The sequence below is a fragment of the Peromyscus leucopus genome, chromosome 11, assembly GCF_004664715.2.
Source record: "Peromyscus leucopus breed LL Stock chromosome 11, UCI_PerLeu_2.1, whole genome shotgun sequence".
Lineage (NCBI taxonomy): Eukaryota > Metazoa > Chordata > Mammalia > Rodentia > Cricetidae > Peromyscus > Peromyscus leucopus.
In genome coordinates, this window is record NC_051072.1 from 54628033 (window position 1) to 54641152 (window position 13120).

At 46.2% G+C, this 13120-nt stretch overlaps 1 protein-coding gene across 2 annotated transcripts in view; it reads left to right on the forward strand.

The window, feature by feature from the left end:
* Scamp1 (secretory carrier membrane protein 1) overlaps window positions 1-13120 on the forward strand; it is a 93705-nt gene that overhangs the window by 75124 nt on the left and 5461 nt on the right. For both annotated transcript variants that reach the window (XM_028871653.2, XM_028871652.2), the window contains exons 7-8: window positions 5243-5344; window positions 8336-8453. In XM_028871653.2, the coding sequence (XP_028727486.1) occupies window positions 5243-5344; window positions 8336-8453 (220 nt within the window). The remainder of the gene's footprint in view (window positions 1-5242; window positions 5345-8335; window positions 8454-13120) is intronic.

Below are 13120 nucleotides of genomic sequence, written 5' to 3' on the forward strand. Positions count from 1 at the left end.
TCTTACATCTTACGCTCTGCCCAGTGCAGCCTTAGGTCCCTAAGTTCGGAGAAAGTTAACTGTATCAAATTGTATCAATCTTTGATTATTTCTTTCTGCTTTGTTTCTAATCTTTTAAATGAAACTCTTGCTAATATAGTAAGAGGAATCATTTTTTTCCTCCTATTTTTCCATCCCTTTGTTTTTTCCCTCTATAAGGTAGAAAACTTAACTTATTTTAGAGTAACTTATAAATCAGAATGACATCAGTTTTGAATAGCAGCCCAGGATACTAGAAGACGGTGGAGCGGTGCATTCTGGGTGGGCGGGTTCCCTGCATCCCAGCTCCGGAAGTGCAGGTGTAAGCTGGTGTGGTAGTTTGTATTTGGCCCCCACAAGCTCATAGGGAGTGGCAATATGGGAGGTGTGGCCTTGTTGAAGGAAGCGTGTCATTGTGGGGGTGGGCTTTGAAGTCTCTTTGCTTAAGGTTCACTCAGTGTCACATCTATTTCTGATGAAGATGTCTGCCTGCACGCTGCCATGCTACCCACCACGATGATAATGGACTGAGCCTCTGAATCTGCAAGCGAGCCTCAATGAAATGTTTTCCTTGTGAGAGTTGCTGTGGTCATAGTGTCTCTTCACAGCAAGAGAAACTCTAAGACAGTTGGTTAGGCTTTAAGAGAAACAGTTCCTTGGAGATAAAATTGGCAGAATTAATTTCAGTAGGTTAAAAAGGATTTTATACACATTAAGGAGAGAATTAGTGGTCAAGTACTGATAAGTGTGTATAAAAGCCATCAACAAAAGATAATTTCTAACTCCAGGGAAACCAAAATGCAAGCTAGGAATCCTGTTAACAGCACATCACTGTGCTTCAGCTGTGAATAGTACGTCATATTCAGGAATCTCACAGTCCGGCCTGTTAAGTGAGCCAGACGACTGCTAACCCCAAGGATATGTGGGTCAGACTGCGGGGATGGGGGCCGAAGCTGGGATGACTTGAAGGAGAGCTGGGTCTCCATTTACTGGCATGGTAGTCCTCTCACAGTTCCCGCAGGGTTAGGAAGCAGCAGGGCACTTAAGCAGGTGTGGCCACCAAAGGGACCCGAGTGACGCTCGGGTGCCTGGGACTGCAGCTGTGGCGGGCTGTGATCAGGCCAGGGGATACTGTCTGTAGAATCCCATGCACCGTTCTATGACTTTGAACCAGTGTATGTAACTTTAGAGAGAACCAGACTAGTTTGGAAGCACAGACTGAAAGGCACACCGGAGAGGAGAGCAGGACCTGCGATAAAGAAGTCATGTCATGTAGCAGGGCCACCTCGTTGTTGTGTTTTCGTGGCAGTACCTCTATCTTCCTGCTTCCCTTTGAAGACAGAGTCAAAGAACCATCTCTCACTCTCACCTCTACCTCCCACTTGTCACTGGCTTCTCTACACATACCTTACCCTCCTCTACACAACTCTTAAATCTCAAGAAGTCTTTGGATTTGCTGGGCAGTGGTGGCGCATGCCTTTAATCCCAGCACTCGAGAGGCAGAGGCAGGCGGATCTCTGTGAGTTCGAGGCCAGCCTGGTCTACAGAGCAAGATCCAGGAAAGGTACAAAGCTACACAGAGAAACCCTGTCTCGAAAACACCAAAAAAAAAAAAAAAAGAAAAGAAAAAGAAAAAGAAAGAAAGAAAGAAATCTTTGGATTCTAAACCAATTTTCTGCCTTCATTTTTTTCCTGCTTCTAACTTAGATCCTCTTTTGGAGAGGAGGTTGAGACAGTGTTTCTCTGAGTAGCCCTGGATGTCCTTGAAGCTTTGTAGCCCAGGCTGGCCTCGAACTCAGAGTGCCTCCTGAGGGCTGGGATTCAAGGTGTGCGCACCACGCCTGGCCTGCAGATCCTTCTTTAAACGCTCCTTGCTGCTGGCTGCAACAGTGGTGGTCACTTCATTTCCGTCGTATCTCTGGCTTAGACTGCTTCTCAATTTCCTATCTTCCCCCTATATTCTGTCTCCTCCGTTACTGTAAAGCTTATTTATGGGACAGGACCCGATGATCATCTAAGGTTTGAGAGTTATCTGCTACAGGAAAAAGTCCTAATAATGTACAGTGGCTTGTGCATTTTTAGACTTCATCCTCCATGGAGGATGGGCCGGAGGACTGGGGGTGTATCCCCACCCTCTGCTCCAGCTGCTCTAAACTATACCCATCTTGTTACTGTCATGTCCTAATATATGCTCTGTCAAGAAATCCTAACAGTCCTCTTGGTTCCTGGATAATGTGTTGCTTTTCGAAATAGTTCCCAAGCCCAATGGAGCAACAGGATCCATTTTGCCCACCCTTAGCTGGCACAGAACTTTGTAATAACATCAGATGTATTACTTATACAACTATTCAAGAGATAAACAATAAATCACACAAGTAAATATGCAAGTGTAAGTTAAATCAGTGAGGGGGTCTCTGAACTACCTGGATCCATAGTGAAATAGCAACACTATTTCAGGTAGGAATGTACAGAAGCTCTGAGCGCATAATCTGTAGGAATGTGTTGACACTCTGGTCTGTATGACCTTTAAAAAGATTGTCGAGCCTTAAGAATATCAAGGACTGGGCTGGAGAGCTGGCTTGGGGCTGGAGAGATGGCTCAGAGGTTAAGAGCACTGGCTATTCTTCCAGAGATCCTGAGTTCAATTCCCAGCAACCTTATGGTGGCTCAGAACCATCTGTAATAAGGTCTGGTGCTCTCTTCTGGCAGGCAGGCATACACACAGGCAGAACGCTGTATACATAATAAGTAAATAAATAAATCTTTAAAAAAAAAGAATATCAAGGACTAGCGACTTGTACTCTATAGTCTACTCACACACACACGTGGGAGAGGACATGTCGGGAGTCAGACAGAAAGCGGCAGGGTCAGTCTACCATGCAGTAGGCCCTGCGCTCCGTCTGTAGAAAACAAATAAGGAAACCAGCCATGGGCATGAGAGCAGCACCTGAGCTAGTGGAAACTGAAACTCAAGTCAGCAATGGAAAAAGTAAAGGCCAAACTCGGTGGCTCCTCGGGGAGTGTCCTTGAGGCTCCTCAGACTGACTGGAGCCCGAGATGCAGCTGCAGGGCGAGGCGGGCAGGGCTGAAGATGGGAAATGTCTCCACATCTTCCTGACACCGCGAACCACCCAGACCCTCCCAGCTTCTGAACAAATATGCACAGACTGAAAAGACAAGTCCCATGCTGCAAGATCTTTGCCAAGCATGTATCTTGTCTGTCCAGAATATATATATTTTTTAAACTCTCAAAAGTCAAGAACAAGAGGGGAAATCTAGTTAAAACCCCAGAACAGGATTTTCACAGTCAAACAAAAATCTATGGATAAAATAACCAGTCTCTGAACAGCATTCCTTACTAAGAACATGTCAAGTGTTGTTAGCTTTCTTGTTGCTATAATAAAATGCCAGACGGCATTGGAAGAGAAAGGTTTGTTCTGATTTTGGTTTTGGCAGTTTGGGTTCAATGATGGTGAGTGTGAGGGGGCAGTCCCCATCCCGGCAGCCAGGAAGCAGAGTGGACCGGAAACAGGAAAGGCAGGATAAAGCCCTCACCAGGCCCAGTGACCTACTTCCTCCAAACAAGCCTCACCTTCTACAGTTCTGCCCCCTCCCAATCCAACAGTCCACTCAGATCTTGAATCCAGGACCGACTTAAACTGTTTATTAGCTCAGAGCCCTCACAATCTAATTTCTCTAGAAATGTCTCAGAGGTCTGCTTTACTAATCTCTCCTAGATGTCTGTCAGCCCAGCCCAGTTTACAAGAAGATAACTAGTACAGCCCCACATGTTAATTAGGACGGCTAGGATTGTAAACATGACCACAGCAAGTGTTAATGGGATGCAGAGGACCTGAAAGACTCATTCACTGCCAGGAGGAGTGTAAAATGAGCAGCTTATAAAACAGTTAATGTATATTTACCACACACACTAGCCATTCCACTTAGAGGTATTTACCCACCTTAGAAGGAAGTCTATGTCTTTATGAAGACTTCCAGCAGCATGATTTGTAATAGCAAAAAGCTGGGCACAGCACCCTGCCTGCCCTCCACCAGTGAACGGTACCCAACAGGGGAGGAGCTGGAATCCTGCACTCAGGTGACTGAAGAACCGCTGAGTGCAGGAAGCAGGCAAGAAAGAGAATGGACCGCACATCTCATGCATTGTAATCCTCAAAGCAGCCAGCCAGGATGACAGGAGACTCGGGGAGGGAGGGAAGGAGAGCGGGGAGAGAAGGAAGCTTAAGACAAGTTCTTAGTATCAAAGGGGTGAAGTCCAAAGACATACACGTCGACACTTACAAATTATATGTTTTCAGTAGTTGTGCTAATTCTACAAAGTAGTTCATTAAAAAAGGACAACTCGGCCTGAAAGAGATGGTTCAGTGGTTAAGAACACCGACTGCTCTTCCACAGGACCCATGTTTGATTTCCAGCTCCCAAATCCATTTGTAACTTGAGTCCCAGGGGATCAAATCCTCTCTTCTGGCTTCCAAGGGCACTGGACACACATGGTGCACAGACATATATGCAGGCAAAACAACCATACACAAAACCAAGGAAAACACTTTTTAAAAATGGAAAACTGAATTTTCTGTCAAGGTGAATTCTGGTGCAGCTAGAAGTTAAACAGAGTAAGGTGGGGATGGTGATGGCTGTTTGCAGGGTGGTGCTGGAGTGGAGGGTCTTCATGGGATGGTGATGACTGTTTGCAGGATGGTGCTGGAGTGGAGGGTCTTCATGGGATGGTGACGGCTGTTTGCAGGGAGATGCTGGAGTGGAGGGTCTTCATGGGATGGTGACGGCTGTTTGCAGGGAGATGCTGGAGTGGAGGGTCTTCATGGGATGGTGACGGCTGTTTGCAGGGAGATGCTGGAGTGGAGGGTCTTCATGGGATGGTGACGGCTGTTTGCAGGGAGATGCTGGAGTGGAGGGTCTTCATGGGATGGTGACGGCTGTTTGCAGGGTGGTGCTGGAGTGGAGGGTCTTCATAGGATGGTGACGGCTGTTTGCAGGGAGATGCTGGAGTGGAGGGTCTTCATGGGATGGTCACGGCTGTTTGCAGGGAGATGCTGGAGTGGAGGGTCTTCATGGGATGGTCACGGCTGTTTGCAGGGAGATGCTGGAGTGGAGGGTCTTCATGGGATGGTGATGGTTTGGTGTCAGTCTGCTTGTGGCTGTGGGCATGATGTAAAGAATGACATTCTTCCCTTTTCTTTTAAAGGAGCGACAGTTCCTTCAGGTTCTTTGTGTTCTTCTTCGTGTACATTTGTCAGTTTGCTGTACATGTGCTCCAGGCCGCAGGATTTCATAACTGGGGAAACTGGTGAGTTATTTACTATTGTTAAGTTGTTAATTTAAAATCTGTGTAACAAATTTTGTGTATCCTAGTGAGTTAAACACAGAAAAAATCAGATTAGCAAAAGCAAACACTGAAAAACAAAAGTGCTTTAAAAAAGCCAACTTAAAACATAATAACTTTGGAAAAGCTATTCTCTTCAAACATTAGGCTCCCAATTAAAAAGCCAGCACACTAGGTATCTATCTTAATAAAACGTGTACAATGGGCACTGGAAGGAGGAGTTGTATAAAGGAGACCAAAGAGATCAGAGAGAGGACGCAGTCAGAGTCTGGGGGGAAGAGCTTCAAGAATCTGAAGGAAAAGGGTCCAGGTTAAGTGTAAAGCATTGTTGTGTACACACACACACACACACACACACACACACACACACACGTTTTTGGAAATGTGTGAGAGTGAGTGTATGTACAGGCACACACGCCTTTAAACAGTAAAATTATTCTCACCATGGTGGGATACTCATTTAGTAGAAGTAAGAACATCTGGGGTTCAGGCTAGATGGTAACCGAGACCTGTTATTTTCTTTCTCCATGGAGGGCACATCCCCAAGGGAGAGGGTGGGTGGAAGAGGATGTGTCTTTAACAGACTTGCCTCTCCTGTCTGTCTTTATAGTGAGCTGCCTTCCTTCCAGCTCCTGCATGCACAGGCATGCATGGCATTGCTGTTTGCCATGTGTCCTTAACTGAAGTTGCAGTGAGCACAGAGCTAGAGTGTGTGAGCACTTGAGTTTTAGGGCCCTGCCTCTGCCTGGGGGTGACCGGCTGGCAGACTGCTCCTGGCAGATTCAGTTAGTTCTTGGAAAAGCTATTTTCATTATTATTTTACATAGTGCTTAGTCTGCATGTGAAGGAGAGAAAATGCTTTAAATGTTTTAAAAATGCACTGCTATAATGGTGTGTGTATGTGTGTGTGTGTGTGTGTGTGTGTGTGTGTTTTTCTTTAGAAGTTGAAATAATTTCACCAGCTTCTTAATATAAACATAGGGAGGAATGTAAAGTCGAACTTAGCAGTCTGTCCCTAGGTACCACAGAGTCTGCTAATAGGGACAAATACTCTTTTCAGCTGTACCTTGTATACTTTGGGTATTTTTAATCATAATTAAAATGAGGGTAATTATAGATTGAAATGTTGTAAGACTATAGGGAATTCCCAGGCATCCTTCACCCAGTGTTCCCAATAGCATAAAATACAGTAAACTATAAAAACAAGGCCCTGATGTTGACAGCATTTCCATGACTGAAAGATGCATGTTGCTATTTACATGGCCACACTCCTTCACCCTTGGCATCTTCTAAGCTATTTGTCACTTCTGTGACTCCAACAGTATAAGATGCTTATATAAATGGAATCATATAGTCTACAAATACTGGCTTTCCCCTCAGCTACATGTAGCCCTAATTTCTTTTTATTAATTTTTTTGCATTTTATTTTTTATTTCTGTGTATGAATGTTTGCCTGAGCCTGTGTCTGTGCACCATGTGAATGCAGTACCCATGGAGGCCAGAAGAGGGCATCAGACCCTTGAGACTGGAGTTAACAGGGTTGTGAACTCCCATGTAGGAGCTGGGAATTGAAGCCAGGTCCTCTGGAAGAACAACCAGTGCTCTTGATCACTGAGCATCTTTCCAAGACCATCTTTTTATTCTTGAATGGATGTACCACAGTTGCCTAACCACTTACCAGTTGAAGGATGCTTGAATTGTTTCTGTTTGAGAGCTATTAGAAATAAAACCACCATGAGCATTGGGGCCAGGTTTTCATGGGTATATAGTTTTCATTCCTATGATTAATACTATATTTATAATTTGTTAATTCATTTAGAAATCACATATTAAGCTTTTTAAAGAAATTGACAAACTTTCTAGAGTGGATGTTCTATTTTATATTCCCTCCAGCAGTTGTGAGAGATTCAGCCTCCACATCCTTGGAAGCAGTGCAGTGGGAACTACCACTATCTGTTATCTTAGCCATTTTGATAGGGGCGTGTGTGTGTGTGTGTGTGTGTGTGTGTGTGTGTGTGTGTGTGTGTGTGTGTGTGTGTGGTTTGAATTTACTTTTACCTAATGACTAATATGTTTACATCTTTTTATTGCTTATTTGCCTAATTGTTCTGTCCCCTTGTTCAAATGTCTCACATGGTTTGCCTATTTTCTAAATGACTTGTTGGGTTGTACTTTTTTGTTGTTTTGTTTTTTGATGTGACTGATGTATTTTCTCATCAGTGTGAGAAAATGCCCAAAAGCACTTTAAGGGAGGGAACATTTCTTTGAGGTCATAGGTCATGGTTTCAGGGAATTTCAGTCCATCTGGCAGGGAAGGTAGAGCATGGAGCCCCTCGGTCTGTCAGTCCAGAGCGTAGAGCATGGTTCCCACGGATGGCTGAAGAGGAGGTGGAGAATGGGGCCGGAGGCAGCCAGGAGTCATGAACCTGCAGCGCCTGGGACCTGGGACCTACTTCCTCCTACTCCTAAGATGTCTGCAACCTTCCAAAACTGTCACCTGCTGGGCCCCAGTGCTCACACATGTGACATTCGAGCCTTAATGCTGAACTGTAAGATTTCAGTCTGCATTCTAAAAATGAATCATTTGTTGGATATGTGGTCTGCATATATTTTCTTCCTTAATTGAAAATGAGCATTTAAAAATATAATAAAGAGCCCACACATTTAATACGTATAGTATTTAAAAATACAATAATCTGGTGAACTCTTGGGCTCAGGGGTGGGGTTTGCTGGCAGATTGAGACTGAGGCTCTCCCCTGTGTGACTTGGGCACTGAAGCTCTAGGTCAGTCCCTTATCTGTGGAATAAGCAGCCTCCTATGGAAGGCTGAGAAATGATCCCATATAAAGAATGCTCACATCGCCTGGCTCCAGAAGTGCTGACCTATGTTCCCTGTTGTTGTTTTTGAGAGGGGCATTAACTTAGTGGCCTGATTACATTTCTGCTGTTCCACAGTGGTTGGATCTCATCCCTTACTGGTCTCAATAAGAACATTCCAGTTGGAATCATGATGATAATCATCGCAGCACTCTTCACAGCATCTGCAGTTATCTCACTCGTCATGTTTAAAAAAGTAAGTGGACATGTTACAGCGACCCCATGTCAGGTCCCGTCAGCCCGCGCTGCTGTTAGGCCATTGGGACCCTAGCTCATTTCTGGGGTTCTGCATGCTTGCTCTCCAAGGATTGGGATTTATGGTTATATATAGACACATTAAAATTTGTATCATATTTTAAGATTCACATAAAAAGTGAAAACATCCCTGATTTGAAAATCTAGACATCAATATGCTCAACAATAAGAAACTTTTTGAAGCCGGGCGGTGGTGGCGCACGCCTTTAATCCCAGCACTCAGGAGGCAGAGGCAGGCGGATCTCTGTGAGTTCGAGGCCAGCCTGGGCTACCAAGTGAGTTCCAGGAAAGGCGCAAAGCTACACAGAGAAACCCTGTCTCGAAAAACCAAAAAAAAAAAAAAAAAGAAAGAAAGAAACTTTTTGAGCATGGACTTGGTACCATACGAGGAAAATTCCTACCTGACCCCCACAGAGAGATTATAGATTATAGTTATGGAAGGCAAACACATTAAAATGTTGTAAAACTACACAGAGGCATATGTATACGATATGTGTAAAAGATGAACTTTATGTTTAGACTTGAGTCCCATCCGAGGGCATCTCATGACACGTGTGCGGTATTCAGAAACCAGAATGTCTTTGGTGCCTAGCGCGTCGGATGAAGCTCCTGAGCATGCACTTTTAAATACAGTCAGTGAAAGCTTCATTGTGAATTAAAGCCTCAAAGTCAGTTTTGAAATCGGACCTTTGTGTGCTTTTTTCAGTATGAAGCTTATTAGCTTGATGAATGAATACAGGTGAAATTATTGCACCAGGGACATATTTTTGTCCATATTTAAAATTTAAAGACACTAAATTATTTAAGCATTAGATATCTTTCACCATTTTCTTTATATTGCCTGGTAGTTTCAGAACATGTACAAGTAATACAGAAATAACTTTGTGCCAGTTGGTGGTGGTGCTCACTTTTAATCCCAGCACTGGGGAGGCTGAGGCAGGAAGGTCTCTGTGAGTGTGAGGCCAGCCTGGTTTACAGAGCTAGTTCCAGAACAGCCGAGGCTACACAGAGAAACTCTGTCTTGAAAAACCAAAAAAAAAAAAAAAAAAAAAAAGGAAAAAAGGAAATGGCTACTTTGGCCATTCTCTTGAAGAGCGCTTTGCCCTTGAAGTCAGCTTCCTGCCCGCTGTGTCCCTGTCCGGGGCCGTGTGCTTGGCTCTGCTCCTCCTGTCCGAGTTCCTGGTTTTGCTGCTGCTTTTTCTCTTAGAAGCTTTGAACTTTCTGCACCAAGCATAGGGGCCACTGAAAGTCTGTGAAGCCCCGACTCCCCAGCCTGTTTTAGGTCCATCCCACACCGCTGTGGTCTGTCACACACACACTGACTCCCCAGCATGTTTTAGGTCCATCCCACACCGCTGTGGTCTCTGTCACACACTGACTCCCCAGCCTGTTTTATGCCCATCCCGCACTGCTGTGGTCTCTGTCACACACTGACTCCCCAGCCTGTTTTAGGTCCATCCCACACTGCTGTGGTCTCCGTCACACACACACTGACTCCCCAGCCTGTTTTAGGTCCATCCTGCCCCGCTGTGGTCTCCGTCACACACACACTGACTCCCCAGGCCTCTGTGAGCAGGTTCTTCCGAGGCTCTGCCCTCCCGTTTCTCTGTCCGGCCAGTGAAGGTTGTGAACGCAGTTGGCTCCCTGTCCTGAGCTGTACGCAGCTCGCTTAGGCATTTCTCCTTCCGGCATCACTTCCATCTTCCACGCCTCGATGGCGGAGAGTCTTGGACTAGAAGAGAGCATGTTTTGTACAAACCCAGACATCTTCACAGTGTGCAGGGGTGCGTGACGTAGTGTACAGTTTCTGTCAACGACGCTGTTTGTAGAAGCTCTGAGAGCACGCGTGGGCCTGAGATGGGGAAGGAGACCTTTGCGGTTCCGTTTACACAGTCAGTGCTGTCACTGCTGTTGGGTGACTTCTGAAGGTGACTTGTCTTCGGTTGCCCTCAGTGGCCTTTTTAGAATACGGACGTGGGCTTTTGCTGCTGTTGTTTGTTTTTTCTGTCTTTTACTTCCGTTCCTAACCTCTGACAACCAGAAAAGCCTTTACAGTTCACTCACTCCTCCCTGGCTTCGGCACATTTGGAATGTTCTCTGCGTTAATGGAAGGACAGCAGCCGCTGGCGTCACGGCTGCCGTTTGCAGCGCGCTGCTGTGGACTGGGGCTGAGGAGTGGGTCGTGGTGAAGGGCTTGCACTCTCTTGGACTGCTCTGCCGCTTCCTGTCGGTTTGCTGCGCCATGCGATTTCACCTTTCTGCCGCCTGAAGACCCAGTCATGCCTTTTCAAGCCTTTGCTCAGACCAGCCCGACCATTTCACAGTCTTGCTTGTTACCCATGTGTCTGGGGGCAGTTCTCTGCCTCCTTGTGGAACTTAGGGTTTTTATTGTTCTCTGTGGGATCTCAGGGGCCTGGGGTATGTGCCGGGATGAAGGTCTCATGGTTCACATGGTGCCTGCTTTGGTAAGCGTCCTCAAACAGGAGGGCCAGGGACCTGACTTTGCACCATGCAGCTCATACTGAAACGAACGCCGTGCTGTGCTGCTGTGCCCCAGACAGGGTTCTCTAACCGCCCGAGGGTTCACTGACTGCCTGTGCCCAGGGACCTGTGTGCCTTCTTCATTCGTAGCCTCACACCGAGCAGTCACAGCACGATTACTGTGGGGTGGGCACATAAATGCTTTCTGGATGAAACCAGAGATGGGAGTAACCACTTTGACAGGATTGGCGTGAGGATACAGGAACGTAAATTGCAAGAGCCCCCCACAATTACCATGGTTTGTATTGTTTAATCTTGACCCTTTAACACTGAGTCTGATGGGGGTCTGCTGTTTTGGTTTAGCCCATCAGAGAACAGACCAGAAGGAGGGAACTGCTGGCGGGGACCGGCGTATCTAGTTGTGAGGGCTGCTGGGGCGAGTCCAAAGTGAAGGACAGACTCTTAGAGGGGGTTTGAGTTTGCTTTTCCATTCCCACGATAGGCATCATGACCGCAGCACTCAGGGAAGAAGGGGCTTATTCCAGCTTGTACTTCCAGGTCACAGTCCACCGCTGAGGGAGGCTTGGCCAGGGGCCTAGGCAGAAACCATAGAGCAGCAGTTCTCAACCTGTGGGTTGAGACCCCTTTGGGGCCATATATCAGAAACCTTGCCTATCAGATATTTACATTACGATTCATAACAGTAGCAACATTACAAGTATGAAGTAACAATGATATAATTTTATGGTTGGGGTCAGCACAGCACGAGGAACTGTATTAAAGGGTCGAAGCATTAAGAAGGATGAGAACCACTGCCACAGAGGGCTGCTGCTTTCTGGTTCATTCAGCTAGCTCTCTCATATAACCCAGAGCCACCTGCCTATGGATAGTGCTGCCCACAGTGGGCTGGGCCTTCTTTATATCAACCATCAGTCAACACAGTGTCTGACAACATGGCCACAGGCCAGTCTGATCCAGGTTGTGTTAAGTTGACAGTAAAATGTCACTAGCACTGAGAGGGGCAGGCCGGAGCTGCAGTGCCACAGGCCAGACCTCCTTCCTTAGAGGAGCCTTGCCTACTTAGAAAAAAAAATGTGTGTCGGGGGGAGGGGTTGCCTACAGAGGCCAGTGGAGGGCATCAGATCCCCTGGTGCTGTCCGACATGAAAGACAACAAGCACTCTGAACTGCCATCTCTCCAGCCCTACTTACTGCCTTTCTTAGATCTAGTCAGATAAAGATTATCTAGAATGCTCTGCACTTATAGTAACTAACAGCGGGTTCTCATCTACAAAATACCTTCATTTGGTTTAATAATTGGGAACTCTGGCCTAGCCACCATTAATAATACCTTTATTGTTTCAGACCTGTAAGAACGCTTAATCCTTCTGTTCCCCACCAAGTGCTGGCACTGGAGGTGTGCATGGCCACACTCAGTTTTCACCCAGGGCTTCGTCCTTTCTAGGCAAGCACCTACTATTGGGTATGTCGTCTAAAACTAGAAATACAGCAGGTTTAGAGTCTTGTAGAGGCTTTGTGGCATCCTGTGCACTTCTTTCCTGTAAAACCAGCGGTCAGGTATGTAACAGTATGCACGAGCCCTTGGTTCACCTTGTGGTTGAGAGAATGTGTACCACAATCCCGTCATTTCGTGGCTGTCACAGAAGGAAGTGTAGGGACCTAGGGAATACATAGCCAAGGTTTGGGAGTCTAGATTTGTTTTTCTCTTAGTGTTTGGCTTTGAAAATTAAGTTCTTGCTATATAATCTAAGTTAGCCTCAATTCCTGGGTTTTAGCTGTCCCCTCCCTCCCAGCCTCAGGGTAGCTGGAATGCAGACAGGTGCCAGCAAGCCTTAGCTGAGATACAGTGATGACTGCCCATCATTACCATCGTCTGCATAAGGGAATATGAAAGGGGGAGGGGCACAGAGGATCAGCAGGATCCAGTTGTGAGGATACAGTGTGCCAAGGTCAAGGGTTTGGAAAGGGCTTGCATGGGCTGGGGAGTAGCTGGAGCATAGGTTGAAGCAGAGAAAATACTAGGTGGAGGGTAGAGATGAGCTTGAACACATCCGTATCCTTAGATCCTGCAGGGCCTGGAAAACTAGACCTTGTTTAAAAGTTTTAA